The sequence below is a fragment of the Procambarus clarkii genome, chromosome 68 (assembly GCF_040958095.1).
Source record: "Procambarus clarkii isolate CNS0578487 chromosome 68, FALCON_Pclarkii_2.0, whole genome shotgun sequence".
NCBI classification, from domain to species: Eukaryota; Metazoa; Arthropoda; class Malacostraca; order Decapoda; family Cambaridae; genus Procambarus; species Procambarus clarkii.
In genome coordinates, this window is record NC_091217.1 from 15,775,780 (window position 1) to 15,797,799 (window position 22,020).

The 22,020-nt window shown below is 43.1% G+C and overlaps 1 protein-coding gene across 1 annotated transcript; it reads right to left on the reverse strand.

Annotated features, from left to right (window-relative positions):
• Positions 1-320: 320 nt before the first annotated feature.
• On the reverse strand, positions 321-12,120 carry LOC138355660 (uncharacterized). The gene is made up of 4 exons (XM_069310981.1): positions 12,031-12,120; positions 7,663-7,817; positions 3,409-3,634; positions 321-573 (listed from the first exon to the last, which is right to left on the reverse strand). The coding sequence occupies exons 1-4, from the start codon at positions 12,118-12,120 to the stop codon at positions 451-453; spliced, it is 594 nt and encodes a 197-aa protein (XP_069167082.1). The 3' UTR covers positions 321-450.
• Positions 12,121-22,020: the final 9,900 nt, after the last annotated feature.

Sequence of the window (22,020 nt, forward strand, 5' to 3'; positions counted from 1 at the left end):
TGTGTATGTATGTATCTATATATATGTATATATAGTATACACAATATAATATATTACAAATTGTGGTCAAATTATCTTAAGAATCCATTTTAAGTAAATTGAAGACAGTAATTTGTACTTTAAAAGTAAGCTTACAACATTGATAAAATGCTTTACAAATCCAAATTTACTGAGGATATAATGGGACACTTTCAGTCAGTGATCAGCTTGTTTGCATTTTAATCAATAATATTAAATATGGTTTTAATAGAGCTTACAATAAAATTAGATCTATAAACTCCAGCATAATAAAACATATGTACAGTATATAAAATTTTCATTTTAGGGAAGACTAATAAGCAGTATTATAGAAAAGTAACTTTTAAAGTTCTGTGTGTGACTTGCTGTGCCAAATTTAATGCTAAATTCCGAGTTATATTTTTACCTAATCAGCACAACTCGATACAGCTTCTACAGTTGTTGTTTCCACCTCTTGATAAAGCGATGTATTGCATGACAAACATCCAAAGGTGCATCTGCCATCAGGTCATGGCCACCACCAGGAACCATTTCTAAAAAGGCTCTGGGAATTGTCTGAAAGGAAGTTACAACATATATAATGCATGTATTTAGTCCTTTTAATCTGAAATAACCTTTGATACTATGCATGAAAATGTAATTACAATACCCCACTATACAATAAAACTGCAATGTGCTGTAAGGTATTCATAATAAACTTGTCCAGCCTTTACTGTACTGTACACCCATTTTATATACATGCATTGTTAAGGAATGCATTGGCAGTTCAGAATCTGAATGTATAGTTTTATTAATGTAATAGTTACTAGTACAGGGTATTATCGGGCCCATTTATGAACTTCAAAATTTTAATATCGAGTTCAGCTTCACATATCTTTTTCAGCCTCACATATCCCTTTTCCCACTTGTGGTATTTATTTGTTTAAAATACTGTCCAGTTTCGTGAATAGATTTGTGTACAAATGTTCCTGAAAAATTTGCTTTTGTGCCACAAGTTCAAGTTCAAGTATGTTTATTGAGGTAAGCAATAAATACATCTCAAAGGGATAGAGTAGCTTAGGCTATTTCTACCCCCCTCTACTTCAAGTCCCTCAATGGGCGCACAAATTCAGTGAGTACAAATAGACAAATAACATTACAAGAATCCCATTTAACATTAAAAAGTGCCACATACTTTGAGCATAAACATTGCCCCATTGGTGAGTATAGCCTCCCTCATAGTTCATCCATGAAATATTTTACGATTGTATTCAGGGATTGGACAAAATATTCAGGAATTGTAGTGTAAATAGGGTTAATGAATACATCCTAATTTTCTTTACCAGGCTGTTACTGGTTAAGGAAAATAAAAGTGTGGTGGAGAAAGTAAGGGGATGGTTGATGAGAGAATGGTAGTGGAAGGGAAGAATGCTGCGAGTAGGATGATAGTTAAATGGAAGAGGTGGACATAGGAAAGGTATGGTGGTGGAATGGGAAGTTTTAGAAGTTGGGTAGGGAGGTATGGGGTGATCAGTCATTCAGGGAAGAAGAGCAGAGTAAAAGAAGGAAAGTTGTGTGGATGTTGGAGAGAAAGGTGTGCGTGGTGGTGGTATGGGAGTTATGGAATATAATTACATATCATTACATTACAGAAGTTATGGAATATCATTACATATGAGACAGACATTGCCAACTGTATGTATACTCTCCAAATAGTGTCAGCAGACCCCAAACATCAGTTCTCAGGTCTTGCCCTTTGAACAGCTGGTCGTCTAATGCAAAGGCTTTTGACCGACTAGATTTCTATCGTGCCGGGGTTCAGTTCCTTGAGCATGTATCCTATCACTTGATGCCTCTGTTCACCTAGTAGTAAATAGGCAACTGTCATCAGTTGCATCCTGTGAAGTTATTTGCTTAGGGATACCTTGATAAGCTTAAGAAGCTTCCTATCTCAACAATTTCAAGACTTTAAAAAAGTCTCTACAGCATATATTAGCCTTGACTACTGCTACTCGTAGCAAACTCCATTTAATCCCACCCTTGGACCAAATAATTTCCTTTAATTCCCTATGGCTCAATTATCTCGTTCTATTGTTGCACAAGCTAAAATTGCAATCCTTATTTATTTTGACTTAAATATTATATGTGATGATCATCCCTCTTTTACAGTCTGTACTACAGTAAGATCCAACTCCCTCAATCTCTCCTCATACATCAATCCTCTGTGTTATGGAACCAGCACATCTTTGAATTTCCTTGAGTTTTTTCTCTTGCCTTTTTAAATGGGGTTAATGCCTTAGTATTAACCATACACTAGTAGTGGTCAGTACCCTGAATGCATTTTTGTCCATATTCTTGAAAGCTACTTTGATGTGTGCCAGCTTTTGCACATGCTGCTGACGAACCTCTGTTGATATAGTACAGTACGTCTCTCCAGTACTGTCATCGCCTAGATTATTTTTTTCAATAGAGGAAGCGCCGTTTCCTTCATTGTGTACTGGGCTTGCAGTATTTCATTTATGATCCTTGGGCCTCCCATCCCTCCAACTTTCCCCTCCACATTATCTTGCATCTACTTGGGTTAAGGAAGAGTAGCCATCTTTCAAACAATTCCTACAGTTTGTCCAGGTCCTGTAACTTTTGCAGTCGTCATACATCTCGATTATTTTTATCAGATTTGATCATCTACAAACGCCATTTAAGAAAGTAAACATACGACAGTAACCTGACCAGGAATATGTACTGTACAAGAGACAGAATGCGTCAAGATACTTTTGTACTAATATTCCAATAGTTGCTTTTCTCCACATGATTTCGTCCCTCGGCCTGCTTGCCTATCAGTGACTGGGGACGATGGCACACAAATGTTTTAGGAGGAAAGATAACTAAATCCAACGCCATCAGTAGATTTTGACTAGGAATTATCTCTTACCTAAGGGCCATCATTTCTAGTAGTACTGTATATAAAGTATAGTATATAAAGCACAGTGAAAGAAGCACATATACTGTATGATAATGGCACCACATTACAACAGCTCATTTGGGGTTTTTACTGTGTTTCAACAACTTTGATTTTCAGTTCAAATTATTGAGCCTATTATTATGATATAAAATGTTGATGGTTTCTTTTTCTTTCCTCAAACCTGTTCTACAACACAGTATCACCAAGAGTTATAGTTAATGAAGTTCATAAAAGCCACCTACCTGACCTTCCAAGGAAAAGGTTGAAAAATAAAACAGGATAGTTTTCAGAAATATATTAATGGAAAGAAAAATAAATTGAGCATGAATAGGCATTGTTGCACTAATGATATTTTCTAGCATTCTGATTATTACATAACCATGACCAAACAATATTGTTTTAATATATCAATGCTAGGCAATACCAGTAATGAAGGAGGAAATACTTACCCTCTCCATTTCACACATCTCCACCAGTGATACACGGTCATCCTTCATGCCATGCAGTAGGAGTGTGGGAACGGTAATGCGGCGGTGAAAGGCCACATCGCCCTCAGGCCAGTTTTGGCCCTTTGCCATGTACTCTAGAACATAACGTGGAGTTGGCGTGATGGCTAATCCAGCAAGGGTTCCAGCAGCAAAATGTTTTCCTCTTGGAGCATATAGAATCTCACGACTGAAAAACATTTGAAATCATAAATTTAAGAAAATATACTGTATTTAAATATATTTTATGTACAAGTTTGTATTGTTTATTTATTAGTGAATTTTACATTAATCAAACAGCATAAATGGAAAAAAAACTAGGAATAATGCACTTTCTGATGACCACATTTTGTGGGTGGCTGCATTATAAAGTTCATTATTGGATAAGATGACATATTGAGTATTAAACCAACTAAGTGCTATCTCAGAAAACATGGCTGCTGTTAAATTTTCTCTAGAGTTAAGATTTCTCTGCTTCTGTTTGTTAACTTGTGCTAACGGCCATGGTTCTTTGCCTAAATATGAAATGTTAAAATAAGTTGGGGTTTTAATATAACTTGTAATCCACTGGACATTAGTGAAATTGGTTCCGAGGTACATTTATCTTGATGACATTTTAATATATACTGCAGTATACGAAAATATAATTGGGATCAGGCTTTGAAAAAAAGTTTATTACTGTATCTTTCAACTGTGAAACTTGGTTTGTGCTGCATAGTGAGCAATTCTTATACTGTATATACACCAGTACAATATTCCTGTCTCAGGCTTTATACTTACATTCAGGACTTGCAATTATGCAACTGACCTTGCTTACCAATTCCGACTTTTTTTTTTTTACATTTAAGCTCTGCATCTATGGTCTTAATACCATGAATGATGGATATTTATGTGAAATAGCTAGATCCTAGGTAGAATGAGAGTGGCAAGGCACCTTTCTACATTACAGCCAAGTTTATTTTTGTAGTTATGCAACTGTCCTTGATCTTATATTAACTACAAATCAAACAGGATACATTAACGAGACTTCGAGTGAATATTAAAAGACCCTTTTCTGGGTAGATCATTCAGTTACCACCATTCCCTCCCTTGCAGCCCTATATTTCCCTTAACATCAGTAAGTATGTGAGGTGATTGGCAAAGGGGGAATCTAAAACTGTGCTGGTGCTGCTGTTGGGTGGTGGTCAGGGAGAGCAACTAGTCTTGGCAGTCACCTGTGATGCCAAGGAAGAGCTTTCAATTCTTATGAACTAACCTGTCAGTCATTCTGGGCTGTCATGAATATTTTTCAGTATAGTACTTTATTGCAACCTCACAGGGATTATTAGAAATGTTTCCTTTGGAGTTGATTCTCTTACCCCCCCCCCCCCACACACAGCTGTCATTGCTAAACCTAGCTGATGGGTTGGTATCAGAGTAAATATGAACCATACTTTATCCTTTCAAAAGCCTACAAGAACTGTTACACAGTCAAATACGGTAGATGTAAAAACTGATATGTTTGCCTCTGATGCAGATTTTCTACGGTATCGTATATACAGTAGTACAAAACTGCTCGTGTAAACATAATGGCCAATGTATGGTTAACTGATGTTACTGCCTGTAAAACCTGTCATGTTCAACCTAGTTCTCAATCTAATCTTACAATGTAATAAATGCACTGCTAACTGACTGTATTAGTTATTAACTTATGAAATAAATGTTTGAAATCAATACACCTAACTACTGATGTCTATTGAGTTCAACTTTCATTAAATGTAAATAATGAAATGGATATTTATTTATTTATTTATTTATTTATTTATATATATACAAGAAGGTACATTGGGTTTGTGAGAATACATTGGATAGTACAGTATTTACATTCTTGCAAAGCCACTAGTACGCGCAGCGTTTCGTGCAGGTCCTTAATCTAGCAGATAATTTTAAATAGGTAATTTCAATCAGAATTGATAAATGAAAGATACATTACAAGAGAAAAATGAGATGAGAGAGATAAGTAAGTATATTAAAGCACATTGTTATATTAAAGCTCTGATTGATTACATTGACAGCTTGATTAGTAATTTAAACAAGATTAATAGATACCATACAGCAGATTGATAGCACATATAAGACAGCAATGATCACAATGGTAAAGATGTTCAGAATGGGTACATAAAGATTGGGAGACTGGGTAGCAAAAGATACAGATAAACAAGATTTATAAACACCATACAACAGATTGGCAGCACATATAAGAAAACAACAATGTTCACAATGGTAAAGATGTTCAAATTGGGAACATAAAGGTTGGGAGATTATAGCTCACATAGCTATATATAGCTCACATTACAATGATTGAATACACAATGATTGAATACACATTACATAGCGATATAGCTCACATTACAATGATTGTGTATAATAAAAATATAATAGTATTTCATAATTTGTAATTTACCTCTAATTCAGAATTATATTAGAGAAAAGGAGAAGAAAGTAGCTTAGCCAACTAGATTATTTGCTTAAATACAAAAATAATTAAAATTAGCATAAATTAAAACAAAATGTAGTGTTCATTTATTTTTCATAGTGAATGTGTTTTAGCTCCTTACCTTGAGGTTACCTTGAGGTGCTTCCGGGGCTTAGCGTCCCCGTGGCCCGGTCGTCGACCAGGCCTCCTGGTTGCCGGACTGATCAACCAGGCTGTTGGACGCGGCTGCTCGCAGCCTGACGTACGAGTCACAGCCTGGTTGATCAGGTATCCTTTGGAGGTGCTTATCCAGTTCTCTCTTGAACACTGTGAGGGGTCGGCCAGTTATGCCCCTTATGTGTAGTGGAAGCGTGTTGAACAGTCTCAGACATATCACTTGGTGTGTTGCACTCAACACGATAATCGCAATGTTCACCACAGGCCTGCACTCAACTTATCTTTTACAAACACTTATTGGCACACTGGTGACCCCCATCTCTTGACCACACCACATGTATCCGTCCATCCTTTCCTGTTGAGGGAGCCGCAGGGCGTGTGACGTGTGTGGGCGTGAGGTGACGGTGGGCGTAGGGTGCCGGTGGGCATGGGGTAATGGTGGGCGTTGGGTGACGATGCGCGGGAGGTGTCGGTGGGTGGGGGGTAACGGAGGGCGTTGGTCGACAGTGGGCGTTGGTTGAGAGTAGGCCTTGGTCGACAGTGGGTGTGGGTGGACGATGGTCGTAGGGTCAGCCGCTGGGAGTGGGTTGTTGGGTGGGCTGGCGAGGCCTGCGGAAGGGTAGGGAAAGAAGGGGAGGGGTCCCGCCACAGGCAGCGGTCACACACAATTAACACAAAGTTTCACTGGTGCATTATGTTTACCACTAGAAACTTACCATACATCTGAAAAGATGAACACATTCACCTATAAGTCTGCTGTAATACAAGCATGTTTGTGAGCTTCCCCTCTTCTCCCCCCCCCCCCCCAGTTGATTACCCCTAGACCTTGCCATTACTTACCACTGTAGTGCAACAAGCAGTGTGGATGAGACGTAACAATGCATACGTCAAGTGGGAACGAACTTGTGCCCTGTGTGAGCATGTGCAGCCCCTGTTGTAAAGAATATAGGGCTGTAAGTCTCTAGTTTTCCTTACTTCCATTTTCACTTAGAAGTCACATTTAATTCCCAAGAGTTTAGTCATTATTGAGAACTAGATTATTTCCCCTTATCCTTATGCCTAATCCTAGATGTGATATCATTCAGTCTAGCTATGATTTTTTACTTCCTTTTCCTCTACCGCAAATGTTACTTGCTACCGTCTACTCCAGGATGAAATTGATACAAATAAGTGATCAATGAGCCTTACAATAGTTAACATTTCCTCCCATATACGTGTAAAGGAGTTCAGTTATCTGCATTAGCCAGAGTTTAACGAATGAGGAGCATCATAATTTTTGAAACAGACATACCACAACCTGGGGCCAGACAAGTTTCTCTGTGGTTCATTGCTTTTAATTGAGCGATTTCCAGATTCATCTCCATTTAATACTACTCTCAAAGTACATTCTTTAGGGCAATAACATATTACCTTTTTAATATTGCTATAGATACCAAGTGCTTGAAGACTAGCCAACAATCCCGGGAATGATATCAGATCAAAACCATCTAGTGTCGAGTGAAAAGTCAGGTAATTGTGAAGGAATAGCTTTCTAGCTATCTTAAATGTGTGATGGAGAGTGCACACAACAATTTTGAGACCCTCACCAGTGCACTGAGTCTAGTCTCCTTAATTCCAAAGGTAAATCTGCCTTCTTGGGTTTCCTGTAACAGATCTTGTTATCACGAATCCATTTGTACCACATTGGCCGACGTAGGTACTTGCATTCAGACTTTACAGCAACGTGTAATACGGAGTACAGCTAGTAAAATATAAGGGATTGAAAATCCAATCATAGAGTCTGATGATACTAGGCCAGGCTGCGGTTTAGAGGGTCAGCCAACCTAAACGGCTGTGTAACAGAGAGGCCTTGCCTTACGTCGTCTTCATGACCTAGGACCACTCTGAGCCAAGGTTCTGATTAATAGAGGCCTGCCACGGGATTTGCCAGTTTCAAAGAACATGTAGGCAGAGGCCGCCAGCACTAGGCCGCCCCCATGCTTCCACCGACATTCTGAAGCAGTCGCTAGACCTGCGAGGACGTGACGATCCGGACTAGCGGCCAACAGTCCCGATATCCGTCTAACGCAACATTAAGTCAAATCTCGTCAATATGACATTTCATCTCGCTCGTCTGCCTACAGATTCCGGTGTCGTGCAGATTGAAATTAATGATGGTAGTGTTCATCAGCGGTCATCGATAGCATCCGTTAGCCTACTGCTACTAAAGTAATCTAGTTGGGATAAGCATATGTTTCCCATTGAGCTTTGAATTTATCTGAAATAACCATATTTTAGCCTTTTATGTGGACATAAGTGTTTCCCGCCTAGTGCCCGTGCCGTTCACCACGTGTCACACCCAGCGTGGTTCACGCTTGCCATCACCACCCTGTGTACGTTTGTCACCTGCCAGACAGCTGTTATTGCGCTTCGCACGACCAATGCTCCTGACTAGTCAGACGTCCTTGCCACCTGGTCACCCAACGTGTTACTCGCATGTCACCACGGGCTGTTTTTCCTCGAGTATAGCACCTGTCACCTTGTGTCTTTAATATCTCGCATGATTTTCCACGTGTGGAAATTTCTGGAGAAAGATCATCAAAGTTTCTCCAAAGTCCAACTGTTGTATGTATGAAAAGTTTTCAGCGACAAAAGCCAGTCTTTTAAGTGAGTACAACTATATATTTTCTGTTTTATTATTGAGTTTTCTTTGTGCTGACTTGATATTAACCATCCGACTAGAGTTTGTCTCATACCACCTGGAACGGATGTGAGAAAACAAGTCGAGGAAAACACTAAGAGCCAGCTGATGATTACAGTCGTGTGGTTATCTTGAGATGATTTCGGGGCTCTGTGGCCCTGCGGCCCGGTCCTAGACCAGGCCTCCACCCCCAGGAAGCAGCCCGTGACAGCTGACTAACTCCCAGGTACCTATTTACTGCTAGGTAACAGGCGCATTAGGATGAAAGAAACTCTGCCTATTGTTTCTCACTGGCGCCTGGGATCGACCCCGGGACCACAGGATCACGTGAGCAGTGCTCTGTCCGCTCAGCCACCGGCTCCTAGAGTGTGACTTTTTATTCCTCTCCGCGTGTATATGTGTTACACTAATCCTACACATTTAGTCATTCTTATGCTGATTGTGTATTTGATTGTATGGTTTAATGATACCGACACATATTGACATGATTTTTATGTGATGTTTCTATCTCGTTTCAAAGAACCAGAGATTGTATAAGTCATTTGAGTGGGTTTGTCTATGTGATACCTTGTGATTATTATTATTAATATTCAGGTGATTACGTTGTGTTGTGATTATTACTGTTTTGTACTGTTGTGCATTTATCAAACAATTTAATGAGTTAATAGTGCTGCGTATTGAAGTGATATCATGTTACTAGCTGTCTGTGTGATAGCGTAATTAACGAAATTCATCTTGGTTGATTACCTGTCAATGTGACAAATTATTAAAGTAATTACTCACTGATATTTGAATGTCTTAGTGACAGACTAATTAGAGTAAAGAGTTACTGCTTTGATTGATCAGCTTTCTGAGCGACAGATTGTACCTAAATTAAGTTATCTTTAATTGATTAGCTGTCTGGGTGACAGTAATTAACGTAATTAATTAATGTAATTAAGTAATTGTGCATTTGATTTGATTGATTGTAACTGTGTTCTTTTCTGTGTGCCAGAATCATTAACGTAATAAACTAACTGTTTTTGATTTGACTGCTGTCTAAGGGACGTGTGTTAGCGTAATTAATTTGAGTTACTGGAGATTGTCTTAGTGACAAGTCTGGCTTTGTTTTGATGGTTTTGATTGATATTTTTGCTACTGCAAGAGTTGATTGCATTTGAGCCTGAATGTACGCCAATGTTCAGTTAGTTCATTGTTGTTCTTCTTGCCCAAGAAAGAGAGCCCAAGACGTTTTCTCCTGATTTTTACAAGTCAAGAGTAGTAGGATTAATTCCGTCTGTACTGGTAATTGATTAGCTGTCAAGTGTCACTCAGGAGATTAATGTAACATAACGTTCTTGCCGTGTATCAGTCAATACGTTTTGTTCAATAAATTGTTGTTAATGCATAAAAGTGTCTTTTATGTCAACACCTTTAAGTGTAATGCCCCCCTATGATTGTTCTGCTGCAAGTTACTACAGTATCTTGTGTTTTTGACTGGTGTCGGTTCTTGGGATCGAACCTAATCATAGCCCAAATACTAAATACAAAAATGTGTTGTGAGAACCCATTGGCTACCCTCAAGATTGCTACAAGCAATTGAGGAGCTAACGATCTAGTGGTTGGAGGATCAGGTAATTGGACTCTGGTGTTTGCTCTCGCTTATATTTCAATTGAGTAAAATTTCAAAACTGGCATTCACTCTGTGGCTTGTTGGTATTGTGCTGTTCTCAGAAATATATACTCTCACCTGGCATATATGCGAGGCCAGGAACGTAAACCCAACTGAGGTATAATCTCACACTTATCTTAATCTCACACTAATTCATCCATTGAGAATGTCTACTTGCTATTCTGTAATCGTGACTCTTATGTTATTAATGTCCTGTACTTTTTATGTAAATTTTCCCTGTAGTGAATGTGCTACTCTCATCAACAAACTTTCTGACTGATTGATTGGTTGACAGTAACCGATGATGATCATGGGACGCTTTCATTGGTTGAAAGATCACTGTCTGAAATATTTTGGCAGTAATTGAAATCAGTGACACTGGTTTGTAGTTGTCGACCACAATCTGACTCGTCCTATTGTGAATTGAAGCTACACCTGCCTTTTTCCATAGGGAGGACCGTATGTCTTGAGCTGGGTAGTGTTGGAAGATGCAAGTGTGAAGTCAAATGATTATATCCACACAGTTGTGTATCAATCTAAGGCCGACATTATCTGGCATCATTGCCATACATATTATGAATGATTTGTGGTGAGCTTCTTTCTGTTTAACACTGACAACTTTGACACAGTGCTTTGAACAGTGTGGAGGCTCTCGTTCTATATCTAGAAGCTGAATTTAGGCAGGAAAGTCGTCAGCTAGTAGATATGTCCTTTTTCCGTTTGCTGCTTGCAACAGTCTCGTCTTCCGGGTTAAGAAATGGCATTGTGTCCTGGTATGAATATATCCGTCAGTATTTCATAAATGACCACCGAACTTACCAATTCAAGATCCTTCTTAATTAGGATTTACCTTTACATTTAGTCCACTTATGACCTTTTTTATTTACGACGACATGCTCGTCTGTGAAGGTTCCTGTTGATGTCTGAATTATTCCTTTTAATTTGTTCCAGGCTTTGTTAATGGCCTCAGATGCCCCGGTATCAATAGCTGAGCCTTGGCTGGTTAGGAAGATTGGTCACACAGTGAGAAATGTATTTCTATGGAGACCCAGTGAGTGATCAGTGGAGACGTTTGCTTGGCTGCTCGTCACTCTGGAGCTAAGCATTCCATTCAGTTGCTGCTAGCACGCACAATGTCCTCACACATTTTAAGTTTAATCACCTGTCCTTTCACTGTGGTTTTCCTCCTAATATGGCTGTGGAGCAGTTTTGGATCGATCTTGGCTTTATTTGCTAGTTAATTCTCATACTGTCTCTGCTTCTTTTCTATCACTGCCATGCTCATTACTGGCTCTCTGGTATACTGTTTCTGATGTACTGTTATTTCGGAAGTTCCTCCAGGACTTTTTGTTTCTTTCCTTTGCTTCCATGCATGCCCTTTTAAACCATGGTTTTTTCTTTTTGCTTCTCATTTTTTCTTTTGTGTGGGTGTGAGTGTGTGAAAACTCACCTAGTTGTACTCACCTAGTTGTGCTTGCGGGAATTGAGCTTTGTCTCTTTGCTTCTGTTACGGACCCGAGCCCAGCGTCGTAGCGCGGAGCAGTGACGTCCACGCCATCTGTGAGTCAGCTCCCGAAACCCCCCTCCAAATGGACGACGCCATCTAGCGAGGGCGGGATATACCGGCCACAGGGGCTGGTTTCCCATCTTAATCAGCTCGTAACATAGCTGCTGCTGATCTCTGGTGAGGTGGCGCTTAGACAGCAACACCATCTATGGAGTGGATAGGTGGACGTTTGTGTCTAAGCCTGTAAGTGAGGTGCCCTAGGGTGTCCCTAGTACTGATGACGTGTCTGATTACAGAGTCGACCTGGGACTGCTGGATTGGACGATGGGGAGTCTACCCAAGGCAGCCAAAGTCTCTCCACGTGTTTGCTGAAGAAGCTGTGAGTCACCCCGGACGAACACTGCTGAGAGTGTTAGCCTGCCTAGGATGTGGCAGAGTTGAGGAATCGTCGTACCCGGGGGTTGACTGGTGGAAGTGACTAGCCACTGTGGTGCTATATAGAGGAGAGTGATCAGCGGGATCACACGAGGCTCCTGCCTAGGGCTCGCAACCCTAGTATCGGTCGTGGAGTGGCTTACGCAGCAGAGCTGATTGGAACCTGCCAGCTACAGGCTGGATTTGTGGTTGAAGGCCTCCACGACGGTGCACCCAGTGGGACTGTGATTTGGCTGGCCTGTGGCCATGGTAGATTCGCCTAGGGAATCGAAGGATTCATCGTGAGGCCACAAGAAGAGAACCAGGACTACTTGTCTTGAGCACCGTAGAGCATCCTGTGTCTTCAGAGGAAGACAAGTTAATGTATATAAGTGTAGTTATAGCCCCAGCGAGTGACTGTTTATGTATTTATTTATTGGTGGTGGTGAATATATATTTAAATTAGTGCAATTTTATCCCTTCCCCTTTAATTTACTTGCGTTACGGAACACACCCCTTGAAAGCCACTACTAACTTGGGGCCAGATACCCAAACTCTAATAACATCAGAGAAGAACCCCAGTTGCGACCCAATAGGGCCGTAACATAATTGGCCTCCCCAGCGGGATCCGACCCCTTGTCAAGTATGTTTGACAGGGGTGGTGAAGTGGCGCAGTCCCTGTAAATTATTCCCCCTGTGTGTAACTATTAGGACGTCATACGTCCTGTTCGGTGATCGGAGTGATTCAGTGCAATACTGTAGAGTGCGATGCTCGCTGTGATTAAGTGCAATATCGAGTAGTACGGTGCCCTTTGTAATTACGCGCAATATTGGCAAGTGCGGTGTTAGGTGCGATAAAGTGCAATATTGACGTAGAACAGTGCTCGGTGCGTTATGTGCTAACGTGAAAGCGGTGTGTTAAGTGCTAGTGCTCCATCTCAGTGACAATGGCAGAAAAAGCGACCATCGACGATCTGGACGATGTTCAGGCCTTTCTGAACAGGGAGGACTGTCTTGCCAGATTAAAATATCTGGGGAAACGGGAACTCGTATTAGTGAGTGCCTATCTGGAGATAAAGATACGTGCCAGTGATTCCCGTGTGGAGATCTTGTCCATGGTTCACCGGCATTTGAAGGCCGAGGAGAAACAGGAAAGCGAGGCACAAATTACGAAAGAAAGTGAAGAAGTAGCTTCCACTGAAAAGGAAGATAAGGGCAGTGACATTGACAGTGATGCAGGAGAGCTGAACATAAGCTTGCTAACTGTCAAAATGCGTGCCTTGGAAATAAATCTTGAGATAGAATGGAAGAAATTAGAATTAGAACGAGAATTAAAAGATAAAGAAATGGAGATGAAAGATAAAGAATTAGAGATGAGGCGTTTAGAATTAGAACGAGAAAAAAGAAGAGAAGAGCGAGAAAGAGAAGAGAAACGAGAAAGAGAAGAGCGAGAGAGAGAAGAAAAAGAAAAAGAGAGACAACATGAGCTAGAAGTATTGCGATTAGGCGGTGGGAGGCAAACAACGGGAACAAGTATTTTCGATCCGGTTATGAACATCAAAATGGTCCCGAAGTTCAACAAGAAGGAAGTTTCGAAGTTCTTCGAGAAAGTCACAGCCTCTTTGGAGTGGCCAAAGGAGAATTGGGCCATCATGATACAGTCCGTCTTGACTGGGAAGGCCCAAATCGCCTACTCCACGTTGTCTCCTGATGACTCCTGCGATTACGACAAGGTGAAGAAGGTAGTGCTCATGGCGTACCAATTGGTACCTGAGGCTTACAGGCAGAAGTTTAGAAACCTGAAGAAGACCTCGGAGCACACTTTCACCGAATTCGCGACCATCAAGGAGCGGCTTTTCCAAGAATGGTGTGCCTCTCGGAAGGTGGAGACCAAAGAAGACCTCGAGCAACTCATACTGTTAGAGGACTTTAAAGACTGTCTGTCTGGAGATCTGAAGACGTACTTAGAGGAACAGCAGGTGGAGACCTTGAGTGCGGCAGCCACCATGGCTGAGGAGTACATCTTGACGCATAGGCCTTCCACTAAGTATGTCCCGAGGAATTACCCCATGTCTGTTTGGCAAACCTCGTCATGACGAAGAGAGACCCGTCCCACAAAGCGCTGTGAAGACGCCCCCAAGTAGCCCTCGAAGGACCAGTCCTAACAGTCCGAAACACCGGAGTCCGAGGAGGAATATGGTGTGCTGGACTTGTGGGCAGAAAGGGCATGTAGCTTCTATGTGCCGAGGCAGAAGAGGTAGCGGCCCACGTAGGGAGGTGATGTTGATGAGCTGTGTAACACCACCAGTACGAAGCCAGTCTATGACTAGTCAGAAAGAACCAAGATTGTTTTCCCCTCACACTTCAGGCGGGTATGTATCGAGTGATCATACTGGTAGATCAGTTGTAGTGCTCAGAGATAGTGGAGCAGCCCAGTCTCTGATCGTGAGAAACTCGTTACCCGAGGGAGTGAGTGTGGATGGGAGACAAAAGGTTGTCCTGGTCGGGTTTCCTAGGACGCGGTACGTTGCCTTCTTAGTGCCGATACATCTCGACTCGCCTTACTTCAGCGGCACATGTGCATTGGCAGTAGTCAATACCCTACCTATAGCTGGGATTGACGTGATACTAGCCAACGACTTGGTGACAGATTGGAGCTACAATCATCCAAAAATTGTGGACGAGTCAGCCAGAACAGCAAGGTCTGAGGTAACAGCAGGCAGTGGTAATATCCAGGTACAGACAGACCCGGAATTAGATAACATGTTTAATTTGTCCTCTACCCGACAGATCGAGAGCATTCTAGCAGTCTCCTGATTCTTCTCCCAACAAGGAACATGAGGTTAAGGAGGCAGAAGCGACTGAGCGAGAAGAGAGGCATCGTGTACAAGCACCCACGGATACCCAAGAGTCTGGAGTGAAGGCGGACGAGTACTTGCGGTATGGCAAAGTACAATGTATACTGAACCGGCCAGAGATTCCCCAGACGTCGGAGGTATGTGAGGTATGTGCGGAGGTTATAGTGCCCACTTCGGTCCAAACCAGGCTAATGGACATAGCCGGCTATGGACATTACGGGCTCAAGAAGCTTATCCCTCGGTTAACCAAATGTTTCCTAGCGGTATTTTTTGTTCTTATGTGTGTTCTCAGTAAGGACCAGTGGACGACCCGACAGATGATGGCTCCCATGAACGTCGTGAAGGGAGCCCAGGGATTGGAGATTTGCACTGAGAGTGTTGCAGTCAAAGGAGGGACCTGGAAGGTGATGGTAGATACAGGAGGTACGAGATGTGATATTATGAGTGACTGTTTCCGACAGGTTGACACCCCCCGCGTGATTGTTGAGCCTGGAGGTAGCGTTATGCAGAACGTTGGTCGACCTGATGGTGGTAGAGCGGACACCATCTTCGATGTACGAACAGCCCTGTTGGGACTAGGTGTGGACCTAGTAGAGGCGTATGCTGTAAGTACTGACTTACCCACTGTCGCTGTCACTCTAAATTATCAGACCCCTGTATTCCAGGTTATTGTCTCCCTGAAGGACTACCGGACTGGTACCAGAAATGCCGTCTGTGACCAGCCATCATCGGTGCCACAACACAGGGAAGTGTCGAGTCGCCCCAGATCGTGTCTATACCAATCCTTACTCGGGACACGTGAGATTATGCCCCTGCTTGACATCTTAGTGGAGGTGTGGAAGATCACTTCAGGCAGGTCATTGTCTTCCATCTTCAAGTTCCCTTTGTGCCTGAGTTTTTCATTAGGACAGTTCTGTGGACAAGACAGCCTCGCCACTCCAGTTTATAGTGTACGTGAGTCCATTTGGAGTTGTACCCACGTACTAATTTGGTTTGTTTTTTTTTCTTTTAGAAACCTAAACCAAATTCATTTTGGTGGGGAGGTGTTACGGACCCGAGCCCAGCGTCGTAGCACGGAACAGTGACGTCCACGCCATCTGTGAGTCAGCTCCCGAAACCCCCTCCAAATGGACTACGCCATCTAGCGAGGGCGGGATATACCGGCCACAGGGGCTGGTTTCCCGTCTTAATCAGCTCGTAACATAGCTGCTGCTGACCTCTGGTGAGGTGGCGCTTAGACAGCAACGCCATCTATGGAGTGGATAGGTGGACGTTTGTGTCTAAGCCTGTAAGTGAGGTGCCCTAGGGTGTCCCTAGTACTGATGACGTGTCTGATTACAGAGTCGACCTGGGACTGCTGGATTGGACGATGGGGAGTCTACCCAAGGCAGCCAAAGTCTCTCCACGTGTTTGCTGAAGAAGCTGTGAGTCACCCCGGACGAACACTGCTGAGAGTGTTAGCCTGCCTAGGACATGGCAGAGTTGAGGAATCGTTGTACCCGGGGATTGACTGGTGGAAGAGACTAGCCACTGTGGTGCTATATAGAGGAGAGTGATCAGCTGGATCACACGAGGCTCCTGCCTAGGGCTCGCAACCCTAGTATCGGTCGTGGAGTGGCCTACGCAGCGGAGCTGATTGGAACCTGCCAGCTACAGGCTGGATTTGTGGTTGAAGGCCTCCACGACGGCGCACCCAGTGGGACTGTGATTTGGCTGGCCTGTGGCCAGGGTAGATTCGCCTAGGGAATCGAAGGATTCATCGTGAGGCCACAAGAAGAGAACCAGGGCTACTCATCTTGAGCACCGTAGAGCATCCTGTGTCTTCAGAGGAAGACAAGTTAATGTATATAAGTGTAGTTATAGCCCCAGCGAGTGACTGTTTATGTATTTATTTATTGGTGGTGGTGAATATATATTTAAATTAGTGCATTTTTATCCCTTCCTCTTTAATTTACTTGCGTTACGGAACACACCCCTTGAAAGCCACTACTAACTTGGGGCCGGATACCCAAACTCTAATAACATCAGAGAAGAACCCCAGTTGCGACCCAATAGGGCTGTAACAGGTTTCGTCTCTCAAACGTCAATCCACTGGTGTACAGATTCCTGAGCCTACTGGGCTCATCATATATATATTTGAAACTATGTATGGAGTCTGCCTCCACAACATCACTTCCTAGTGCATTCCATGTGTTAACTACTATGACACTGATTTTTTTCTAATGTCGCTGTGGCTCATTTGGGTGATTAAGTTACCACCTGTATCCCCTTGTTCGTGTTCCACCCATGCTAAAAAAGTTTGTCTTTTTTCCACCCTGTCAATTCCCCTGAGAATTTTGTAGGTGGTTATCAATTCTCCCCTTACTCTTCTGTTTTCCAGGGAAGTGAGGTTCAGCTCCTTTAGCCTTTCCTCGTAGCTCATTCCTCTCTGTTCCTTGACGAGTCTGGTGGCATACTGCTGAATCTTCTCTAACTTTTTCTTGTATTTAACTATGTATTGACTCCAAGCTGGAGTGTGTGCGCGTGTATGTGTGTGTGTGTATACTCGCCTAGGTGTTCTTGAGGGGGTTGGGCTCTGCTCTTTCGGCCGCCTCTCAACTGTCAATCAATCAACTGTAACTACTAACTATCCCCCCCCCCCCCCCACTGGAAGCAGCTCCGTGACAGCTGTCAAACTCTCATGTACCTATTTACTGCTAGGTATCAGGAGTATCAGGGTGAAAGAAACTGCCTATTTGTTTCTGCCTTCTCCCGGAATCGAACCTGGACCACAGAATTAGGAGTCCGCTCAGCTACCAGACCCTCCTATATCATGTGTACTCACCTATTTGTACTCGCCTATTTGTGTTTGCGGGGGTTGAGCTTTGGCTCTTTGGTCCCGCCTCTCAACCGTCAATCAACTGGCGAACAGATTCCTGAGCCTACTGGGTTCTGTTATATCTACATTTAAAACTGTGGAGTCAGCCTCCACCACAACACTGCCTAATACATTCCACCTGTTAACTGTGGCGTCCCTGAGGCTCATGTGGGTACTCAGTTTCCACCTGTGAGGAAGCTCGCGTTCAACCAGTGTTGAATAGTTTATCCTTGTCTACCCTGTCGATTCCCCTGAGGATTTTGTAGGTAGTGATCAAGTCTCCCCTTACACTTCTGTCTTCCAGTGTCTACAATTACCTAGTTGTAATTGCGGGGGTTGAGCTTTGGATCTTTGGTCCCGCCTCTCAACCGTCAATCAACTGATGTACAGATTCCTGAGCCTACTGGGCTCTGTCATATCTACATTTGAAACTGTGTATGGAGTCAGCCTCCACCACATCACTTCCCAGTGAATTCCATTTATTAACTACTCTGACACTGAAAAAGTTCTTTCTAATGTCTCTGTGGCTCATTTGGGTACTCAGTTTCAACCTGTGTCCCGCTGTGCGTGTACCACCCATGTTAAATAATCCATCCTTGTCTACCCTGTCAATTCCCCTGAGAATTTTGTAAATGGTGATCATGTCTCCCCTAGCTCTTCTGTCTTCCGGCGACGTGAGGTGCAGTTCACGTAGTCTGTCCTCATAACTCATGTCTCTTAGTTCTGGGACTTGCCTAGTGGCATACCTCTGAACTTTTTCCAGCTTCGTCTTGTGCTTGACTAGGTACTAGCTCCGTACTGGGGCTACATACTCCAAGATTGGCCTTACATATGTGGTATACAAGGTTCTGAAGGATTCTTTACACAGGTTTCTGAAAGCAGTTCTGATGTTAGCCAGCCTAGCAAAGGCCGCTGATGTTATTCTTTTGATGTGGGCTTCGGGAGACTGGTTTGGAATGATATCAACTAGATCTTTCTCTCTGTCCGTTTCGAGAAGGACTTCATTGACCATTCGGTATCCAGTGACTGGCCTCCTAGTTCCTCCGTCAAGTTTCATTACCTGACATTTAATTGGGTTGAACTTTAGTAGCCATTTGTCGGACCATTCCTTCAGTTTGTCGTCATCTTGTAGTCTCTAGGTCATCTAGTAGCCCTGTGTGTGTGTGTGTGTACTCACCTAGTTGTGTTTTCGGGGGTTGAGCTCTGGCTCTTTGGTCCCGCCTCTCAACCGTCAATCAACAGGTGTACAGATTCCTGAGCCTATTGGGCTCTATCATTTCTACACTTGAAACTGTGCATGGAGTCAGCCTCCACCACATCACTTCCTAATGCATTCCATTTGTCAACCACTCTGACACTAAAAAAGTTCTTTCTAATATCTCTGTTCCTCATTTGGGCACCCAGTTTCCACCTGTGTCCCTATGTTCGTGTTCCCTTTGTGTTAAATAGACTGTCTTTATCTACCCTATCAATTCCCTTCAGAATCTTGAATGTGGTGATCATGTCCCCCTTTACTCTTCTGTCTTCCAGCGAAGTGAGGTTTAATTCCCGTAGTCTCGCCTCGTAGCTCATACCTCTCAGCTTGGGTACTAGTCTGGTGGCAAACCTTTGAACCTTTTCCAGTTTAGTCTTATCCTTGACTAGATATGGACTCCATGCTGGGGCTGCATACTCCAGGATTGGCCTGACATATGTGGTATACAAAGGTTCTGAATAATTCTTTACACAAGTTTCTGAATGCCGTTCGTATGTTGGCCAGCCTGGCATATGCCGCTGATGTTATCCGCTTGATATGTGCTGCAGGAGACAGGTCTGGCATGATATCAACCCCCAAGTCTTTTTCCTTCTCTGACTTCTGAAGAATTTCCTCTACCAGATGATACCTTGTATCTGGCTTCCTGCTCCCTACACCTATCTTCATTCCATTACATTTGGTTGGGTTAAACTCTAACAACCATTTGTTCGACCATTCCTTCAGCTTGTCTAAGTCTTCTTGAAGCCTCAAACAGTCCTCTTCTGTTTTAATCCTTCTCATAAATTTAGTATCGTCCGCAAACATTGAGAGAAATGAATCGATACCCTCCGGGAGATCATTTACATATATCAGAAACAAGATAGGACCGAGTACAGAGCCCCGTGGGACTCCACTGGTGACTTCACGCCAATCGGAGGTCTCACCCCTCACCGTAACTCTCTGCTTCCTATTGCTTAGATACTCCCTTATCCACTGGAGCACCTTACCAGCTACACCTGCCTGTCTCTCCAGCTTATGTGCCAGCCTCTTATGCGGTACTGTGTCAAAGGCTTTCCAACAATCCAAGAAAATGCAGTCTGCCCAGGACTCTCTTTCTTGCTTAATCTTTGTCACCTGATCGTAGAATTCTATCAAGCCTGTAAGGCAAGATTTACCCTCCCTGAACCCATGTTGGTGATTTGTCACGAAGTCCCTTCTCTCCAATTGTGTTACCAGGTTTTTTCTCACGATCTTCTCCATCACCTTGCATGGCATACAAGTCAAGGACACTGGTCTGTAGTTCAGTGCCTCTTGCCTGTCGCCCTTTTTGTATATTGGGACCACATTCGCCGTCTTCCATATTTCTGGTAGGTCTCCCGTTTCCAGTGACTTACTATACACTATGGAGAGTGGCAAGCAAAGTGCCTCTGCACACTCTTTCAGTATCCATGGTGAGATTCCATCTGGACCAACAGCCTTTCTAAGATCCAGCAGGTGTCTCTTGACCTCCTTTCTCGTAATTTCGAACTCTTCCAAGGCCGCCTGGTTTACCTCCCTTTCTCCTTGCACAGTGACCTCACCTTGTTCTATTGTGAAGACCTCCTGGAACCTCTTGTTGAATTCTTCACACACCTCTCTCTCATTCTCTATATACCTGTCCTCGCCTGTTCGAAGTTTCAATACCTGTTCTTTCACTGTTGTTTTCCTTCTGATGTGACTGTGGAGTAGCTTTGGTTCGGTCTTGGCTTTGTTTGCTATATCATTTTCAAAACTTTTCCCTGCTTCTCTTCTCACCCTGACATACTCATTCCTGGTTCTCTGGTATCTCTCTCTGTTTTCTGGTGTTCTGTTATTCCGGAAGTTCCTCCTGTGTGTGTGTGTGTGTGTGTGTGTGTGTGTGTGTGTGTGTGTGTGTGTGTGTGTGTGTGTGTGTGTGTGTGTGTGTGTGTGTGTGTGTGTGTACTCACCTAGTTGTACTCACCTAGTTGTGTCTACAGGATCGAGCATTGACTCTTGGATCCCGCCTTTCGAGCATCGGTTGTTTACAGCAATGACTCCTGTCCCATTTCCCTATCATACCTGGTTTTTAAATTATGAATAGTATTTGCTTCCACAACCTGTTCCTGAAGTGCATTCCATTTTCCCACTACTCTCACGCTAAAAGAAAACTTCCTAACATCTCTGTGACTCATCTGAGTTTCAAGCTTCCATCCATGTCCCCTCGTTCTGTTACTAATCCGTGTGAACATTTCGTCTATGTCCACTCTGTCAATCCCTCTGAGTGTTTTATAAGTTCCTATCATGTCCCCCCTCTCCCTTCTTCTTTCTAGTGTCGTAAGGCACAGTTCCCTCAGGCGCTCCTCATACCCCATCCCTCGTAGCTCTGGGACGAGTCTCGTTGCAAACCTCTGAACCTTTTCCAGTTTCATTATATGCTTCTTCAGATGGGGACTCCATGATGAGGCGGCATACTCTAAGACTGGCAATGCCTCCTTACTTAGTTTTCTGAATGATGTTCTAACTTTTGCCAGTGTAGAGTACGCTGCTGTCGTTATCCTATTTATATGCGCCTCAGGAGATAGATTAGGTGTTATGTCCACACCCAGGTCTCTTTCGCGTGTCGTAACAGGTAGACTGTTCCCCTTCATTGTGTACTGTCCCTTTGGTCTCCTATCCCCTAGTCCCATTTCCATAACTTTACATTTGCTCGTGTTGAATTCCAGTAACCATTTCTCTGGCCATC

What these genes read in the sequence shown, in the direction of transcription:
- LOC138355660 (XM_069310981.1), bottom strand. Translation starts at nt 12,120, where the DNA reads ATGGTGTTGCTGTCTAAGCGCCACCTCACCAGAGATCAGCAGCAGCTA. An exon ending in GAAACCAGCCCCTGTGGCCG is followed by an intron (nt 7,818 to 12,030) that starts GTATATCCCGCC and finishes ATATTTTACTAG; the next exon opens with CTGTACTCCGTATTACACGT. An exon ending in AGATGTGTGAAATGGAGAGG is followed by an intron (nt 574 to 3,408) that starts GTAAGTATTTCC and finishes ACTTCCTTTCAG; the next exon opens with ACAATTCCCAGAGCCTTTTT.